Genomic DNA, 20,127 nt, shown 5'->3' with positions numbered 1-20,127 from the left:
CTCCCACAGCTAGGTGTTTGTTCTGCCCTCTGAGTCTGTTGTCTCGCTGTAAACAACTTGGCGTGGTGCAAAAAAAGCCAAAGGCCTTTCAGAGGGTCCATCACAGCTCATTTACATTTAAAGGTACAGACACAGAAACAGCCTGTTCTGAGCAGGGCTGAAATAGAGGGGTTTATAGGCATGATCAAATACAGGATCAGAGTGGATTTGGAACAAGAAACTTCACAGACATGTTTTGGGGACTTCTGGGACTTATTCAAACTGGCTGAAACGGAGGATAAAAATGTGACCTTTAATAACTCTGCACCTTTGTTTGCACTATACATGACAGCTGGTAACTACTTGCAGACAGATTTGCAGTAAGATTAGCTGATCCTAATAAGGACAAAACTACTGAAGGGAAACATGGCTATTTGGGTTTGAAATCGTAACTGTTTCTTTTCCTAGATAGCTTTCCTTTCGCGTGTGTGTGTGTGTGTGTGTGTGTGTGTGTGTGTGTGTGTGTGTGTGTGTGTGTGTATATATATATATATATATATATATATATAAAAGTAAGATTACAAGAAGTTTTATAGTTTGTTGATATTTTTGAAACACTGTTTTAATGTCATCTTGGCCTTTGGAAAAAAGATCCTGTATTCTCACCCTAACTCTGTTAATAAAGAAAGTTGTGTAATGATGAAACATTTCAGACATATTGAAGTAGCTGCTGTACTTTTAGGGAATAACATTTGACACAAAATGTTGGTGCATCTAATTGTAAGTGTATGAAAACAACGCTTTTTAGTGGTTTGGGTACACTGACTCTTAACAAGCAATCTATATTGTGCAGATGATTTTTGTTCAGACCTTTTAAAATGCAAGTAAATGCAGAAAATTCCGAACATGTCCCCACTCACTTGCTGCAGTTTCAGCCTTGTTCAGCTTGTCTTTTGTTTATGGCTGTTTTGCATTAATTTTACCCATGGATGAGCTAGCTGTCCACTGGGCATTAATAGCAGCTGAAAGTGAGCCTGAGTGCATTCAGATGGAGAAGCGGAGGAGAGACTGAGAGACAGAAAAAAAAAAAAGAAGAGAAAAGAGAGAGGTATGTTTGCCATGTCTGTCTGCCGGGTTTCATCAGCTCTATCCCTCTCATAATCTCTGCACACATTCATGGATGCAAACACACACACACACACACACACACACACACACACACACACACACACACACATGCTCACACAGACGGGTGAATAGCGTTGAGAGACAAGTGGACAAGCAGAGTATTCTTCCTCCTATTCAGAGCAGGCCGTTTGAGACCGGCTGTTGCCCGCAGCAACAACACTTTGCTGCGGAGACGTACTGAATGTAAACATTCTCCGTCATTCGCTCTCTCGTTGGTCACGAACAAAACCTGATTATGGCAGTGACAGAGACAGACGGACAGAGAAAGAGAGCGGAGAGTTGTAACAAAGTTTTCCGCCGCTCCCTCTGAGAGTTTGCTCTCTCAAAGACTCAATCGGACATCAGTTGTTTGTTTGGCTAGCCACCGTGGCGCCTCACAAAATAAACTGGCCTCACACCACCACCCTGACACAAACTAGCTATTTCTTGATGATCCCACAAAGTGAGAATGACAGGAGGGCTACTGGCACTTGACAGAGCTGTAAAAACCAAAAATCACAGCTGCTATTAAAGTCACTTTGACTTACGCCCATGAATAATCCTCTTGAGTTGCATGTGCTTGATCATCTTTGTAAACCAAAATATTTCTTAAATTAAATTTGTACTGCAACTTACGATTCTTTTCCAATCATTTCCCTGAGAGTGCTGGCAACTATTGGAAATTCCTCTGATGCAGCCTGAATCATATATCAATGAGTATGCTAGTCGATGTCCCGGTTTGATAACATCATTTCTTAGTGCCCTACAAATAATCAACATAAACATACAAGCCTACACAAAATGATATATTTTACGGCTGCCATTTGCAATTATTGTTAATGAGTGGAAAAAGGAGAACTGGTTTCAGATAAATACATCCAACATTACATCAACAGGTTAAACAACAATGACAGCAATACATTCAGGGTTCTCAGTTTACAGTTATTATAAGATAATAATAAGAGGTTTGCATCTTAAAGGATTTATATGTGATTTTTTTGATCCAGCTGATGTCGCCCTTGAGCACCAGCATGAAACCAAAACAACTCGCGCTGCATTGTTGTGTTAGCATGCTAATGCTTGCGATCTTTATTATGCTCGTATCTTCACACTGCATGTAAATTTACCTGAAATGAGCGTGATCTAGAAACACAGTTAAGCAGTGAGTACAGTATGTTATTCTTCTTTTCTCTAGTCCCTCAATGAAACAACTTTTAAACACGAGGGGAGGAGTCAGCCGGCCGTCCTGACGATGTAAACAAAGTGAAGATAGGACTCTGAAAACTCTGAAAACATCACAGACAGTGGGACTCGGGTGTTACACCCATTGTAGACAGTCATGACTCACAGAGTTATTTTCAGAGGATAGACTTCATATACATTTAAGTGTGAAAAATCACATATAAAGACTTTAAACAAAATGGTCCAACGCTATGATGACAATGTATGCCTTTATATCAGTGCTATGTGTTGTTCCATAATTTACAGTACCAACAAAAGGGAGGAGAAGAACATACTGGTGAATAGAAAACCACATGAAGCAGTTTCATTTTGTGAATCTTGCGGTTGCTCTGTGGTTGAAGTATATAATATCTGTCACCACTGGCGCTGTTCGCTTGCGGTGAATCTTTACTATTTCCAGCTGCATTCTCACATCAGCTCACCCTAACCTCAAGCGGGAATTATCGCTTTGAAATATTCCGCTGTTTAAGCTCACACATGCAGCTCACCCAAAAAAAATGCCACACAGTTTCAGGAGTTTTGTGCATGTGTGAAAACACTACATGTATCTGAGCTCAATGAGATAAAAAAGAAAAAAAAGAAGTTGTTTCCTAACAAGTCGGACGCAGCAACCCTGAGAGCAAAACATATGAAGTGGATTAAGAGTAACAGACAAAGAAAAAGTGGAAAACCGTAATCCCTGACACCCCCCCTCCCCTCTGTATCTCATCCCCTCTCCTCACCTTGGTAGGCCTTGGTGTGTCCGGCGATCAGGTATTTTAGCTCAAAGCTGTATGAGCGCATCTTCTGCTGGGTCTCACTGCGAACGGCCGACATGTAGCTGTCCTCCATCTTACTGGTGCAGCAGCTGGGCCCGGGGTGGACACACACTCGCAGGGACTCATCTGAAAACAAGGAGGCAAAAAAATAAATCTTAAGGCCTATTTTCATACCTTAATTTAGTCTGAAAATACTGCAGACTAGATCCACTGATGTTTTCCATTACATAAGGGTTAATTTCATATGGTTGGTGGAAGAAATGACTCAATAAGGTCTGCCTATTAACCTCTTGCTCTGACCCTGACCTCACACACAGAGTTTCTAATGAAGAAAAGGAAAATTATCTGATTATTGAGTTTTCCTAAAAAAAAAAAAAAAAAAAAAGAAGAGGCTTAGAGCTAAAGATATGGTACCAAAGATGTGTTCATGTAAAAAAAAACATCATCTGCTTTGCATCACTAAACAATCTACTGTTTTAATGAATCCTATGCCTCACTCCTGGTGTGTGTCATTACACCAGTGATGTGCCTTTAAATTGTGTTTCTCCTGAAATCTTAAATAAAGGTTTTTGTTAGAGTATCAAAACACGCTTCCACTTTCCTGACAGTGTAAATGAAGTGGGTAGTGATGTAATATAATAAAGTGATTTTGTACTGGGAGCATTATTTGATAGGGACATGTGATAGCCTCTGCTATCGATTTAGCATTATTTGACACAGAAGCACAACTCGGCACAACACGGTATCTTTTTCAGTCAGCTTTCATTCCTCCTTCGTCTTAAAAAAAACTCCTCACATTTGACCACTGATGTGAGTCTCATGCACCGCTCTAGTTTGTATCATGTAGGAAAGCAATCTGTTTTTCAATTAAAAAAAAGTGTGATGATCACTTAGGTGGCCGGTGAAGTCCAGCCATCGCAGGGGAGTGCAACTGTCTTTGCTGACTTCAGTGCATCTTCCACTTTTCCTCTCGTCGCAGCACAAAGAGCCGGAACAACTTTTTATTTTTTTTAGCTTCTTTTGGAACTGAAAGCAATGAGCTACATGGATAGACAGACAGACTTTAGCACTCTGTCTTCCTCTAGTCTAACCCACACACACACACACACACACACACACACACACACACACACACACACACACACACACACACACACACACACACACACACACACACACACACACACACACACACACACACACCTGTTTTACCTGTGTCAAACTTTCAGTTGGTCATATTAGCGCTGGCTTTCCATGGAATACATTACTGAGATAGCTACCATTCATTTGTAATGCAGCGTCTCATTCATCATGTGAGAGTGGGACTGACTGCAGGCTGGTATGGAGGACTACACTTCACAAAACCAAAGAACAAACAAGTGATGACATTCATTTAAATACAACAAAAATCATTCTAAAATAAATACAAAACTAAATACATATTTTCTTTCGTTTGGAAGCAAGTCGACAGAGTTTCAGATCCTGATTCTTCAACATGATTTAAGTCAGAAGTAACTGCTCATAATAAACTGGGTCAACCTGATCAGATGATCAGAAGGAGTTTGCTTTGTTTTCATGTGATATATGTCTGAATATTTCTGTACACGTGATAACGGGTGGTGTTCCAGTAAACTGGGAAAGATTCATTCATTGTGTTTGTTCCTAACATTAGGTGTTGTCTCTGGTGTGTAAAGAAGACTCAGGCACAACTAAGTGGGTATTAAAGAAAGCCGGTTTGTTTTTCAGATTGTTCACAAAGTGGTACCTCTTCACTTTTTTTTTTTGCTATATTTGTCCTCTACATGTGTAAGTTCTCTCACACAAAAAAAACATCCTGCTGTTATTTAACAGTCAAATTTATCATGGTCAAATAAAAATGTCCACAAAAAAATTAAAATGGCTGTTTCCTCAGCGCGCTGTCCTTGATGGTCGTTTTGATTTTGTGGGTCATATAAAGGCAAAAGTATAAATAGCAGTATGTTTCATAATTAATAAAAAAAAACTCCTTTCAGGATCTTTAATCTACACAAACATGATCAGAACTATGGCTGAGTGCATTGTCCAGGAGCTTGGATTTGACAAAGGTTAAATGTGTGACACAAACAGCATTATACTGAAGTCCTTTAGTGCTGTAGAGATGCTCTGTCTTTCAAATCATCTTTACTCACTTCATGCCATCTAATGTCACAGAATTATGACTTTTTATCGTTTTTTAGGAGTCAAATTAGAAAAAAGGTTGTTTCCTTTTTTCCCCACCATAAGGCCTGGGGTTGATGTATTTGACCAAGCCAAAGTAGAACGTTAACCTGTATGATAATGAACCACATCAATGCTGCATTTGGTTAATAATGGCTCGATACACCATCTAATGTTTTTAAGGAAACCTAAACTAGGCCAACGCTGACATTAACACAGCTGGTTTAAGAATGCATGTCATGTATATTAGTCCTCTATGTATATTTTTAATCAATCTCAGGTTAATAAAGCAATGATCGCAGGATGCATGTTGTGCAGAGATTCTGCTGTGGTTACCGTCTATAATTAGCAGACATCTCTGCCTGTAAATGCAAAAGGTCACCTTCTCATCTTGTTAACTAGCTGTTAAAAATCACAAACTCATAGCACACTATCACTTCCTGCAGAAACAGTACAGAACAGTTGTAGGTTTGCATCAGTGTCTTTGGACTATTTTGGTTCATAAAAGCTTCTAAAAACGTCATTTTGTCAAACTACATGTAAATGACAAGTCCCTGATGCAGAGTTAATAAAAGCTGAGATTTTTTTCAGTCTGTTGCAGCTGCATGAGTGTTATCTACTGATGTCTGACACAGATTGCATTCAGTTGGCTCATTAAAGCTACAAGATAAGCATCTGATTCTTATGCATTTCTGTGTATAATTATGACAAGGGGACACTTTATGCCGGGTCAAAAAAGCTTGTTAACTCCAGATCTGCATCATCCGCCACTTGTAAGGAGAAGCGCTGCAGACAGAATGAAAACAAATCTGATCATCCTTTTGCTCTCTTTTTCTGTAGGTGCAGTTACATTAAACAGATAAGATCCCACTGAACATTTAGTTACTGACTCAGTGCATTGATGTCATAGTATGCAAAGAGTTTCTCATGAGTCAGACAACATCTCACACAGAAAACTGCATCTTTAACACCACCGCTTATAGACAAGTATGCTTTCAAGAGCTCTATGTTAAGTGTTGCAGACTATTTAGGTTCGTTTTTAACAGAAATAGCTTCCCCCCCTCTGCAGTGATAATCCCCTGTGGATGGCACAGAGTTTCTCAAGCTATGGATTTGAAATCTGTGGGATTTAAATCACAGCAAGATTTTAGGTACTTAAAATAATCTTGACAGGAGAGATATTAAGTCGAAGTTTGATTTCATGAAGGTTATTTAGTGTCATTATTAGACATTTTTGACGGGAAAATATTATGTCCAGCACGGGTTGGTTTCCAACGAGTGATAATGAACAGCTACATTGTTTTACTTATCCATAGAAATCTTTGTGATACTTTACTTTCCCCCTATAGGCAGTGGATGTATTTTGGGTCTTATTTATGTTAGGAAAACGTACAAATAACTTCAGTTCAACAGTTCAAAAGTATTACAGGTAAACTCTTCCTCAATAATCAAATAAAGATGTAACTTGTAGAAAAGCATTGATTGTTAAAATATGATTTATAGAGGCCACATACATGTTAAATTATAAGTGTAGATTCATCATTGTCATCATGATTAAAGACATTAACAGGAAAATAATGACTTGCATATTTTGAATGTGGACTACTTAGATTTGGGGCTTATTCTTTGTACTACTTTATAAAAGGCTCTTCTGCTATTTCAAACCCTGCAAAAGTTTTGTTTTTTAATATCTCAACCTGTAAAGTAAAAAAATAAAATACATGGCAGATATAGTGCAGTTTAAGTACAGTTATAAATGTAGAATTAGGCTATAGTTTATCAAAAATACTTAAACTGACAGTAAAGTTTGACTACCTCTAAATGATACTTCAGTATATTCCTCCTGAGTAATTTAAAGGCTCCTTAAAGTCTGTTCTGTGATATTTCCAAAAGGGGCTGACTGACCTGTTCCCGGCCTGTCTGGCACCAGCTCCACCGGGCCTATTTGGCGCATCATGTAGGCTGTCTTCACCTCATGACAGCTGTCCACATCGGCTGATCTACAGCCAGTCTCTGGTAACACAACAAAATACAACAGAATCAGCCAAAACAAGTCCACGTTTTGTAAGGCTGCACGAAACATCGCAACATCTCAGTCAGGAGGAAAAGAGTCCCGGATGGTTGATATGAAATCCTCAAAAATCCAAACGGTGCAGAGTGACTGAAAACTTCATGTGGAGCCTGCAGGAAGTGTGTGTGGAGCTTAATGTTAGGCTGCTCTCTCTCTCTCTCTCTCTCTCTCTCTCTCTCACTCTCTCTCACTCTCTCTCTCTGCATGCCTCTCGCGCGCACTTCATCTCAATTATCCTAATTGGCATGTGTACTAATAATACTTTTAGAAAAAAATCTGGGTATGTTTGCTTACTATACAGCAGCTATCATAATGTGAACATGAATTAAATAACTCACAACACAATAAAACCCATATAAGCTACCTGTCACAGCAACAAAAAGGATGAAAGACAATTTACACACAATACATTAAAATGACGTCACCATGTGCGATCTGTTTGTTTTGTTATTGTTAACTTTTACAGGACTCATACACACTTCCTTCTGCAGATAAGGTCTATTAAATTTGACTGACTGTTGAGTGAGGAGTATAGAGGAACACACGGTATTAAAGAGGACCGTGGGCCCCCTCTGCTGGTCACTTTTGGTCATGGCATGGTACAAGCTGCAGTTTAATTTACTGTGCAGACTTTTTACACACATTTACAGAGAGACAGAAGTCAATAGATGTAGCCTATAACATGTTTCCATCAAATCATTTTAAAATGTATGATTGGTATCGCAAGGTAGTGGAAGTTTATGAGATTTAAATGCTGCTTGTGAGTCTCGAACTAACGACCTCCAGAACTCTGACACTGATAAGTAAGTGAAGCCTTTGCAGGGTCAGCCAATCAGCTTTTATTCTGCTACCAAGCTTCGCATGCATTGGCAAATCAGCGATGATATCAATATCAAATTCCTTCACTCAAATCCTACTAATATCTCATGCCTGCACGAATACAATGTGGTTGTAAGCAGTTGTTTAAAATACTAAAATACATCCCAAAGTATTCTTAGTTATTCAGTCATTTATATCCTTTATTGATACAAATTGCAAACATATTCAAGATTAAGATTCAAGATTAATTTTAGCCTATTTGTCCCAGAACGTATAAAAATACAACATTCAGCATTATTCACAATAAACACAACACAATGTACATTATTATTGTGAAAATGCATATATGTATACATAGATATAATATTTAATTTAAATGATCAATATATGCACACTTGTAAATACTGTAATTGACATCTTAATTGACCCATCTGTCACATAACTGCATTTTACTTATCATGTTACTTCAGCATCTTTTGCACTATGCACTGTTTCATGTTTAGTCATGTAAATATTAGTCTTTTCTTATTGTGTTTATTGTTGATATTTAATGTTGTACCTGTACATAAGAGAGCACAGTTCAACGAAGTTAAATTCCTTGTGTGTGTGTAAGTATACCTGGCCAATAAATCTGATTCTGATTCTGATTATTAAATAAAGTCCGGGAAAAAGTAGGGACAGACATATGCAAATAAAGCAAGCAAAACTCAAACAGATACATACAAATTTTATATTTTTTTCATTCTGAAAGGTACTGTGAATATATGTAGGTTTGATGTGTTTGTATGAGGCATCTTCACATGTCTATCTATAGTTGCTAGTGCCTTAAACACATCCAAAGTCACACCGACTACTGCACAAGCGGGATTCGATATCAAGGATTTTACGGTGTTTATTTATCACACACGAAGTCACTGATATGTTTGGTAGACCGAAAGAGACAGAACGTGTTGTACCGAGAAAAAAACAATGCCCCGTGTGAGGCTCGAACTCACGACCTTCAGATTATGAGACTGACGCGCTGCCTACTGCGCCAACGAGGCCCGGAAATACACATCAGGGAAAAATCTTTAAGAATGTAAACGATACGGATGATGAATTGGAGAGATATTGGAGATAATAATGGGCAACTTTGTTAATTATATCTTAGAAGCGGTTCAAAGATGGCAAAGTATTGTCGTGGAGGAAGCATGGGACGAATACATGGCGGGGATACATAAAGGAAATGGCATGTTCCGGTCGAATCAAGATGTTTCACCGATACTCGTTTCCGTTTCAGATTATTCGGTAGTCTCGGTTCTGGCTCATTTAATATTATTTCCCCATAAGTAATTTGTCGTTCAGTTCAGTTATCAGTTGGATAAATCAACCAACATTTCTACCAGTGATTGTGTTAATAAAAAAATACAAAACACATGTATTTATAACCTTAGAAATATAAAACACCCCGACAAAAAATCATAATACTGCCACTTTTAGGTTATCAGTGTCAAACTAAGCACCGATTTTATAATAATAATAATAATAATAATAATAACTTTATTTATATAGCACATTCTAAAAACACAGGTTTACAAAGTGCTTTGACAAACAGCAAAAACAAGAACAAAGCAAACTAAACCAACATAAACAACATAACAAATACTAAATACTAAAAAAATAATTAAATACAATTCAACAGAAAACATACAACATGTATTTTTGTGTTTTTTAAGAGGCAGCCTATTTTTTTGGTGTTGACACAATTCTGTATTATTTTTCTTGTTTTGTTTTACTAGTTGTAACTGTTGATTCCCACTGGCGTTGAACGCATCGGTAATATCTGCTGCGGCCCCTTTAAACGCAATCTCCCGCGTTCCAAGTTAAGCGGAAATAGAATCCTTCTGTTTCTCTATTTAAGCGCGCCAACAAAGACTGTCACAAAGGGAGGTGTCTGGGTCTGTACTTCCTTAACCGCACACACACAAACACACACACACACACACACACGGTGTTTAAATCTGCTCTCCGCCGCCGCCCGGTCTGTAACCACCTGAAGAGATGCCAGAGGAAACGTCGAGCTCTGCGAGGTGAGACCAGTTTGTGATGTTTCACTGCATGTCGAGGGGGAAACACGTCGAGCTAGCATGTAGCCAAGGAAAGATAAAGCATGTAATGATAAACACCTTGCATGCTTAGAAAGTTACTTTTTTATTTTTGAAATGACATTTTGATGAAGCATGCTGTTGCGAACAAATGCGGACTCTGTGTTGTTGTACCTGCTTGACCTTACACAGGTCACCACCCCCCCCCCCCCCCCTCCCTCCGACTGGGGCGCTAGTTGGCTAACAACCATATAATGCTAACTGTTTAAATCATGTCTGCTGCTGTGAGGTCAGGTTGCTTGTGTTTGACCTCATGTTGACCTCATGTTGAACTCTTTTACAGTGTGGAGAAGCCGTGCTCCTCCTCCTCCTCCTCATCAGCTGCTGCTGCAGACAGGTGAGTATCAGGCTGCTGCTCATGTTATTATTCATCACTGACCTAGTAAAACACGTGTTTTTTCTTTCTTTTCTTCTTTTTTGACTCCTTCTTTGCAGCTCTGTTGACGTCATGGAGGAGGCAAAGAAACTGATTGGCACAGGAAAAAGGCATCTGGTCATGGGAGATGTTGTTTCCGCTGTCACTGTCTTTCAGGATGCGTGCGGCATGTTGTGAGTATCCATGAGGAAAGATCCACCAAATCGCATTAATGATTAGCACTGATGTTTATTTTACTAGTCAGAATTGCTTGAGATCAAATTACCTCTTCTTTTTAGCAAGGCCAAAATGGCAGCAGCAAAAAAATAAATACAAGACAAACCCAAAAAGAATCAAATCAACTTTATTTATATAGCACTTTAAACACAACATTGATTGATCCAAAGTGCTGAACATTGAAAAGCATTGCTGAAACAAAGCATTAAAAAGTAACAGACTAGAATAACAACAATTTAAAAAAGAAAAAACTGGTTACTGAGCATTAAAAGCAATTGAGTAAAAATGTTTTAAAAACACAGATAGTGGGAGAGAGACGGATGTCTGGGGGGGCAAAGAGTTCAATAGTTTTGGTCCTGCAATAGAAAAGGTCCGAGCCCCATTGCAGCTTGTCCTGGATTTAGGCAGTGACAGAAAGTTTTGTGCAGATGACCTGAGATCTCTCACCGGTTTATATGGGGACAGGAGTTCTGAGAGGTAGACGGGGGGCAAGTTCGTTTAATGCCTTAAACACAGTCAGAAGTAGAAAACACAGACACGAGAGAAAGAGACAAATGCAGTCCAGAAGGAGGAGAAGAAGGAGGACAAGATCATGTTAAACAAAAACACACTAAAATAACAATTACATGATGATAAAATACTGTGCAGTGAAACATTTACACACTCCAAAATTAGCCATTTAAAAAAAACAACAACTTGTGAGCCGAGTTTTCAAATCATTAATAGTGATGAGTTCCTGCACTTTGAGTGTTATTTAAGACTGTTCCATGCGGAGGGAGCGGAGTACATCAAGGCCCTCTGTGTTTATTTGTTAAATGTAGTTGGCTTCTCTGAATTGGATTATTAATCCTGCCACCAACATGTTTTATCAGCATGTGTAATCCTTGAATGCGAGTTGGAAATCACAAGCGAAAGCGTTGTTACAACTCTTCATGCTGTTCAGATTTTTATTAAACAATGAAATGCACATTAATGTTCCTCTGTTGAGTCCCCTAATCACATACACTGTCACGTCTGCCAGGGCTGGAAAGTACGGTGACACTGCAGACGAGTGTGGCGAGGCCTTCTTTCTTTGTGGGAAGTCCCTGCTGGAGCTTGCCAGGTTGGTGAACATCTTGTAAACCTTTTTATGTCACTGTAAAATTAAAATGAGTGATGTATTACAGAAAGAGCTTTAACACAACAAGCACTAGATTTACCTTCAGGGGTAAACTTGGTTTAATGGTCAGCACTTGGAACAGTTTTCAGACTTTACGGTCAGTACCCTAATGGTTTTCCTTGTTGTGGTGTTTAGGATGGAGAACAGTGTCCTTGGTAATGCCCTTGAAGGAGTCCCAGAAGAATCAGAAGAAGAGGAGCAGCCCAAAGACTCTAACGTTGAGAGTGCCAACAATCTTGATGGTGAGTTTTTGCTCTAGAAAATAACCACGTCTGATTCTTATTACTTAGAGGTGAAGTATCATATTTTTGGAATGTACTGGTTTTTATTCAGCTGATTTAAATATAGTTTAAAACTGTGTAAGTTATTCTTCATAAACAAATTCTCAAATTGTGATCAAAAACAAACTCCTGGGGGAAATGTGTGCCCTGACCGTCTTATTCCAAACGACACTTACTTTTTTTTAAAATGCCACTTGATGCAGAAGAAACTAGGGCTGAGCTACGAAAGCAGGTGTATGATGCAATGGCAGAGGAGGAAGAGACCGAGGCTGCTAAAACAAATCCAGAGTCTGAGGTCGGACTCATCGACACTGAGGTGAAGAAGGAAAATGGTGTGAGTGGATCAGAGGAACCTTCAGTTTCACCTGACCAGAGTTCAGTGCAGGAAGCTGAAGTGAATGGAGTTGAGAAGAGCCCGGTTGTTCATGTGAATGGTGTGGAGAAACAAAATGGCGAAGAGACGGCGGCGGCGGCGACGAACGGGGAATCAAAGCAAGCGGATGAACGGGACGAGGAGGAACCAGAGGGCAGTAGATGTTTGGATACGGAGCACTCTTTGTTTGGACGGGGGAGCACACATTTCTTTTTATTTTGTAAAAACAGAAAAAAGTCCACTTAATGGGTGTTAAAGGAGGTGACGTGAAAGAGTTATCTGCACTTTACAGGATTTCTATTTATTTTCCTCAGTTTCTCCAAGTGTACTGTCTAATCATTCTACTGTTGCTTCAACAGACGATGACGACGACGATGATGATGATGATGACGACGAGGATGGAGAGGCTAATGGACAAGAAAAGGTGAGTTCTGGTAACCATGAGTCTCTGACATGGTTTTAAATCTCTCGTTTATACGCGTTTTCTCACCTTTCAGGAAGAGGATGAAGTCGGGAATCTGCAGCTGGCGTGGGAAATGCTGGAGGTAGCCAAATTCATCTATAAAAGGTAAGAGCAACGCTGAAAATAAATTGAATAGAACAAGATTAAAGATGGAAAATATCAGCCTGTGAGAAACTCAAGAACGTGACGTTAAACGGGTGATTAAAGAAGTCAGAGTCTCTTCTACAAATCCAGATTTCTTTGTCTTAAGGACTGCTTTTATTTGTTTGACTATGAGGTGCACATTACTGTGAGTTTGGTGTTCTGTCCTCTCACAGAAAGGAAAGCAAAGATGACCAGCTGATGGCAGCACAGACGTATCTGAAACTCGGGGAAGTCAGTGCAGAGTCGGGTAGGTTACATGCAGCAGACTGAATTATCCCCTCACCTGTTCCTGCCCCAAAAATGATTGGCTCTGGGACCGCCATTGCATTTTCAAAGTTTCATTTAAAGTAAAAAATTCTGAGCAGGATGCAGTTTTTTTAATGTTGAGGGGCTGGGAATGTTTAAATGCACTTGTGAAAGTGACATGTTAAAGTGTATATCAATATTGGTAGCATTTAGTCGAACAGTTACTTAAAAAATAAAAAAAGACTTGGTGGAAGTAGTAGAGCCTATTTTGGCAAAAATCTGAGTCTTGTGTCTTCCTCCACCAGGTAATTACCCCCATGCGCTAGAAGACTTCCAGGAGTGCCTCACCCTGCAGCTGAAGCACTTACCTCCTCACAGTCGTCTGCTGGCTGAGACCCACTACCACGTCGCCACCACGCTGTGCTACATGGATCAGTACAGCCTCGCCATCCAACATTACAACAGCTCCGTGAAAGTCATCGAGAAACGCCTGGGTAAGCGTGCACTCGGCTGTCACTCTCTGGAGAGAAAGTTGAGGGCTAAAAACAACGGGGTTGTTGTTGACTCCTGCTTAACAGTCTTAATTTCCATGGTAGCCATGTTGCAGGAGGTGATAGCTGCAGCAGATGGGGCGGCGGCAGCAGCAGAAGAGAAGACTGAGTTGGAGGAGCTGAAGCAGCTTCTGCCCGACATCAGGGAAAAGATTGAGGATGCCAAGGAAAGCCAGAGAACAGCCAGCTCAGCATCTCAGGCCATACAGCAGACACTAGTGAGTAAAAGGGAAAACACAGATTGGAATATAAACTGTTAAAGGATGTTATTTTATTTACATTCCTTCTGATCAAGGTGATCACAGTACAGAAAAGATGATTCTTTCATGGCTTCTGGGTAACTGTCAAACTTCTTACAGGGTGGAGCTTCAACTTCGTCAGCATTCATGTGTGAAAACGGGGGCGCTTCATCATCATCATCATCTTCTGCATTTGCAACAGCCAGCAAGGTAAGAGCTTTGTATGAGTCTTTATCTTAAAAATCCAAGTGTCCTTTTATTTTATTTTATTTAACATAAATAAATATCCTATAGAAAATTACCAAGAAAACGTTCTTCTATTTCAGATTCCGGTTAAATCGCCTGACAGCGCCTCATCTTCCAAAGCGGCCTCAGACATCTCCCACCTTGTCAGGAAAAAAGTGAGGCTTAACCTCTTCGTCAAAATGTCATAATGGAGCTCTTCTCCCTCTGCTTGAAAAAACTTTTTATAATTGAAGCAGTGAGAGGTCTTTGAAGTTTGACTCTTTAACTTGGGACTAGTCATCTTGTCACGATGTCCCAGACTGCTCCTTCACATGAAGAGTCTGTGTGTTTGCCTGCTTTTGGTGGTCGGAAAGATGAATCCATCTTTAGCTTTTGTCTTGTGGCTTTTGTGTGACTTTGTTGCCTTACTGTAGTTGTGGCTGTGTTGTGGTATTGCCTGATGCTGACGAATGTGCATGATACACAACACTTTGTGTGTGACCTTGACCTAACTAGTGATGGGTTTGATTTTTAATACCCCTTTCTGTAAATGTCAAAGCTTTCTTTAAAGGTCACAGGAATGCTGTCGTACATGGCTGTATTGAATGCAGTCTTCTCTTCTCCCCTCCCTTTGACTTGGTTTTATGTTTCCACAGAGGAAACCCGAGGAGGAGAGCCCAGTAAAGGACACTGAAGCTAAACAAGCGAAACAGGAAGCCACAGTTAATGGCAGCGGTGACTCTAGTGCCAGCAACGGCAAAGGAGTCCAGGAGGGAAAATCACAGGAGGCGAGTCATAGGTTTATGTCTTACGAATGGTTTGAGGACGGCGCTCAAAAAGATTGTGCCGTTCAGACGGAGGGAGTGGCAGATTACACTGCCTCTGTATGGTTTCTAGAGGACTTCCAGTTTTGGGATTTGTGTTGGTTCTCAGTAGATGCAAACGAGCTCTTGAAGCTGAAATGTTGGAAGAAATAGTGTGTAGTTTATGCACATCATCAGTCATGTGTCTGAGACCTCTATTGGTGAGTTAAAAGCCTAAAAAATGATGCAAAAAAAATCGACCTCATTTTCACTTCATGAACTGGCTGTTCAGAAGCTTTCTGTTCATTTGCAGACATTCAAACTTGATGTGATGCTTCTGCTGTTACTGAGGTTTTTCTTACCTTGAATGGTTCACCATTCCTGGGCTTGAGATATTCAACTCTCTCCATACATATGTTGATGTCTGCTGTTGCAAAAGTGAAAAAATAATCACTTGCGTAATTTTTTTTTAAAGTCTAGTAGCAGTCAAACTGCTGGGACTATGCTGATGACAGGCAGGTTGAAATCTAAATAGTTTATATTATTATCCTGTTAACTAAACTTCTTTTCCTTTTCTTTGTCTTTTTTTTTTTTTTTTTAGTCTGCCAACCAGTCATCATCCTCCGTCAAGTCTTCAGCGTGACTCTCTTCGTCTCTTTTCTGATCTTGGAAACCAGCACAGCATGCCTGTCCAGCCCCTCTCCACAACACTTGTTTCTGTAAATAAGATCCATTTTCATAGATTTGTCTGTCCAGTTTTGTATACTTGTAGTAAAAAAAGAATAAAAAATTTGCAGATGTACGTTTGTATCACACGTTTCTTTAATGTTTCAGAGAGCTTATTCTCGGGGAATAAGTCACTAGATTTTATTCCACAGTGGTTTAAACCTTTTTAAGTTCACATTTTCAGTCTTAGTTTATGGTGGCTTCCCCAATCAAGAAATAATCTACATGCTTTGTTACATTTTGACTGTGTTGGCTGGTTAAATGGTACATGTCAGGGTATTTCTGTTATTTTTTTTTTAGCTGCCATGTTCTGGTTAATGAAACAAAACATTGAACATTTAGTCTCAAAGTTTGATTTACTTTATTGATCCCGGAAGGGGAAATTCTGTTTTTACACTCTGTAAGTCATGCGACACACGCATGCACAAACAGGATGCTTTGGACATGCACTGATGGAGAGATGTCAGAGTGACGGAGGCGCTCCTGAGCTGATGTTGGGGAGGGGGTTTGGTGCCTTGCTCAAGGGCACCTCGGCAGCTACCAGACCAACTTCCATAATTGGTGTCCGCACCAGGACTTGAACTGGTTTCAACTGAACTGCTTGAACCGGGACTTTGACTGGTTTCTCGGCAGTGGTGCTACCTGTAAAATGTTCCAAAATGACGAGTTTAATTTCACATAATGGATGAATCTCTGCTTCAACGTGCCAGTACACCATTTGTTGGAGACCTGTCCTGCATAGGTTCTAAGCTGCAATATTACACAAATGAATGCCTTTATTGGTCTTTTAAAAAGAGATGGGAAGAAAACATGGACTTACACACAGTAACAGAAGTCTGGGATGTGAAAGTAAGTTACACCATGGCAGTTGAGTTTTCTTCTGAGTTTATGGACAAAGGGAGAGTTGATCCACTTCTGTGGGGGAGAAACTGACTTTGCTGCATTTCCTTGGACCATCACAGGATATAAAGACTCCTGTACACAAGGTAAACAAAATAGTTTTATATTCAGACAAGTTTATAGGAACAGAAAATAATGGCACGTGTCCTTGGAGACACTGATTCCATGTATAACTTATTTGCTTAACACTGATTGCTCCTGACTAAAATGACTTCATGTATTTATAATAGATTATCTAAATATTAATTTTGTTTTGCCTATAAAGATGATCAACACAACTTGTTCAGAGCTTTATGTATAACTGCTGTTTTTATAATGAAAGCTGTTTCTATTTTTGTTATTCTAGGACTGTTAAACATCCTACCCACGATGTATATCGGTAAATGTTGGACTTCATCTTCCCCATTTAACCAACACGGCTCCATATTTCATCACCTGAAGTTGGAAGAAACACTCATGCAATCATTTACTGTCTTGCTGTGATTATATTTAATTTCATTTTAGAATCTCTGGATGATTGTTCAGTGAAAAAGTAGTGAAGAGAGAAATAATTGATCAGATAATGTTTTTAAAACCATGCAGTAAATTGTCTTTACAATGAGCTATTTGACTTCTTATTTTGTGAAACCTGACAGATCTTTATAAGAAATTAAGGAATAAAATAAAGTCTGTTAAAAACTTGAAATACACCTGTATGAAGTGTTTGTTTTTTGGGTCTGTCTGCCTTTATTGGATCGGACAGCCGAAGAGAGACAGGAAATGTTGGGAGGAGAGAGTGGGGGATGACATGCAGCAAAGAGCTGATGTCGGAATTGAACCCACGGCCTCCATACATAACCGCTTGTCCATCTGTCACACTGTGGAACGTGTTTATTTTTTAACCTGTGTATTATTGTTTTTTTATAATTGAATTATCTGCTAATTGTTTTTAAAACAGTTTCTTTCTGCTACCGTAGACGCTCACTGTGAATAGGAGACTTATCCAAAATGGTGCACGCTGACATTGAGGATTCTGTGAATCTAATTTTTAGCATTATAAAAATAACATTTTATAAACTTATTTATTTTTTTAAATCCTGAAACAAACGATGAGGCAATCAGATCTCAAATGGCTTGATCATAACAAAGTTTAACCAGAGTAACACTGAATCAGCAGAATTTTAGACATTTTTGAATTTCTAATTCACTTTTATTTTTATTTATTTTTAATACATTTTAAAAATCTTGTAACACATTGTTACAGGATACGATGGGAGAGCCGGAGCGAACCCGGAGAAAACCCGTTTTCCAAATCATGATGTTATTATAGAGGGGGGATGGGGGCCTCCTTATTTCGTCTGAAAGGTGAAGTGAGGGCCTTGCTGATGGCCCTAAAGACCCTGCAGACAGCGTTAGGCCTTTTTGGTGTCAGGTGAGTTTTAAAAAGGGGGATGATATAGTTTTCAGCTTCTTGAACCTCCATATTCAGGAGAACCAACCCAATCCCCCCATTGCCACACTTCTTGCTCAGGTCTTTGAAAATGGCCTTGTGGATTTTATCAAAGTTTTTGGATTTGATTTGAAAATCTCCTCCGTGCACTTCAGCCCATATCTTTCCTCTGATCCTCTGGACCTCTTCTGTTGGACTCCTGATCCTAGAGATCTGGTTTGTGACAGACAGCTGTCCTTACTGTCAGCCACCTCTAGACCTTCAATGACCAAGTCCATCTCTGTTGAGATGTTACTTTGTCTCTTCTTTTGCTCCTTGGCTTTGGCCAAGGTCACCGTGCAGATATTCATCATCTCGCCTATGAATGTTTTTAACATTGTGCGAGCATGTCTCACCATCTTATTCAGTCTTTTCGGGGGTGTGATTCGTGGATTGATTGAATACTCCTGTGAGTTTGCTCTAGCTAAGAGGGTAGACTTGATGCTTAGGGCAACCTCTTTAGCAATTAAATCTGTCAATTTGTCAGAGCTGTCACATTTACATTGGTCAATATTTAAAACCTCAGCAAAGCTCTGAGGAATTGTGTCTCTCAAAGTAGCTTGAATCCTATCCTCAGAAAGGACAATATTCCTTCGTGTAACAGTTTCCATCAAAGAATTGGCTAAAAACGTTATTAATTCCAAAATCAATTCGGCCAACTGAAGTTTGGTGGTATCATCCGCATTTCTATTTTTCATCATTGCCCATTGTTCTGAAGTCATCCTTTCAAAAAAGGATTCAATCAGTGGACAAACAGAAGCAACTTTAATCTTCTTTAACTCCTCTGCCTCTTTGATTCTACAGTCAATACTGTCCATTGTGATTTCTGTATGGATGTATTTCTACCTTGTATTTAGATCAATTATAAATGATGTTTTGGTTATTTCTCTCGTCTATCTGTCTTATAGATAAGCTGCTTGTAAGATTTCTCGACTAATAAGAGCTCCGTCCTTTAACTTCACTTGTTTAAATAACAACATAAAATAACCGACTGCAGGCTTTCTAAAGAGATACAAAAACGACAAACAGACGGCTGAACCACTTGTGTGATTATAAAGTTGATCTTCACCTAAATGAGAAACCCTATTTCTTGCTAAATTCTTCAAAAAAACTTATATATATACTGCCAGTTATCGTCCCAAACACCAACCTACAATGATAACAGCGTCCTCTGGTGCCGGGCGGGATTATTGACGATGACGTCAGTTTGTAATTGATTTTGTGAAAAGACAGAAATCCAAAAAGGTAAGTTAACCACCAGTCAATGGAAACGAGAATGACGTTTATTCTAATTCTTGATTCCTATCAATCAATCTTTGCCAATTCATAACAAAAGTTATCCTATCTCAACAAACTCTACAAAACAGCAAAATCCCCAACATTAATCTATCATGATGACCTCTGATGTTAACTAACAAGGAAATGTTGGAATGTTTTAGTTTTTGAATAACAGTAGCTTATAGCCTATGTTTTAAAATGTTTTAACAGAAATATGAAAATATTAAAACCGAAATATTGTTTTTACTGTCGATTTACTTTTTAGTTTCTTATTCCCTAAAGGCTTACTGTTTAATATAATTT

General features: G+C 39.2%; 2 protein-coding genes and 1 non-coding gene across 4 annotated transcripts in view; 1 reads left to right on the top strand and 2 right to left on the bottom strand.

Moving 5' to 3' along the window:
- LOC114920288 (glypican-5) overlaps positions 1–7,560 on the bottom strand; it is a 66,063-nt gene extending 58,503 nt beyond the window's left edge. Inside the window, exons 1-2 of the mRNA XM_065955642.1 lie at positions 7,248–7,560; positions 3,111–3,272 (exon numbers count right to left, since the gene is read on the bottom strand). Coding sequence (XP_065811714.1) covers positions 3,111–3,272; positions 7,248–7,425 — 340 coding nt within the window. The 5' untranslated portion in view covers positions 7,426–7,560. The remainder of the gene's footprint in view (positions 1–3,110; positions 3,273–7,247) is intronic.
- Positions 7,561–9,202: 1,642 nt separating this feature from the next.
- On the bottom strand, positions 9,203–9,275 carry trnam-cau (transfer RNA methionine (anticodon CAU)). The gene has a single exon. It is a non-coding gene; the product is annotated as a tRNA-Met (tRNA).
- An 848-nt stretch (positions 9,276–10,123) lies between these two features.
- On the top strand, positions 10,124–16,254 carry LOC110001150 (histone-binding protein N1/N2-like). 2 transcript variants are annotated; one of them, XM_065955640.1, is made up of 14 exons: positions 10,125–10,301; positions 10,660–10,713; positions 10,812–10,925; positions 11,990–12,070; positions 12,263–12,369; positions 13,141–13,205; positions 13,279–13,349; positions 13,562–13,635; positions 13,940–14,128; positions 14,231–14,403; positions 14,545–14,634; positions 14,751–14,825; positions 15,306–15,437; positions 16,054–16,254. In XM_065955640.1, exons 1-14 carry the CDS (start codon positions 10,273–10,275, stop codon positions 16,093–16,095), a joined length of 1,296 nt encoding a protein of 431 aa, XP_065811712.1. In that variant the 5' UTR covers positions 10,125–10,272; the 3' UTR covers positions 16,096–16,254. The 2 variants fall into 2 exon arrangements, with proteins under 2 accessions (XP_065811713.1, XP_065811712.1); XM_065955641.1 differs by lacking the exon at positions 15,306–15,437 and having other exon boundaries at positions 10,124–10,301.
- Positions 16,255–20,127: the final 3,873 nt, after the last annotated feature.

Source organism: Labrus bergylta, chromosome 6 (genome assembly GCF_963930695.1).
Source record: "Labrus bergylta chromosome 6, fLabBer1.1, whole genome shotgun sequence".
NCBI lineage: Eukaryota > Metazoa > Chordata > Actinopteri > Labriformes > Labridae > Labrus > Labrus bergylta.
The sequence above is the reverse complement of the archived record's forward strand: the minus strand, read 5'-3'. Positions and strand labels throughout refer to the sequence as shown.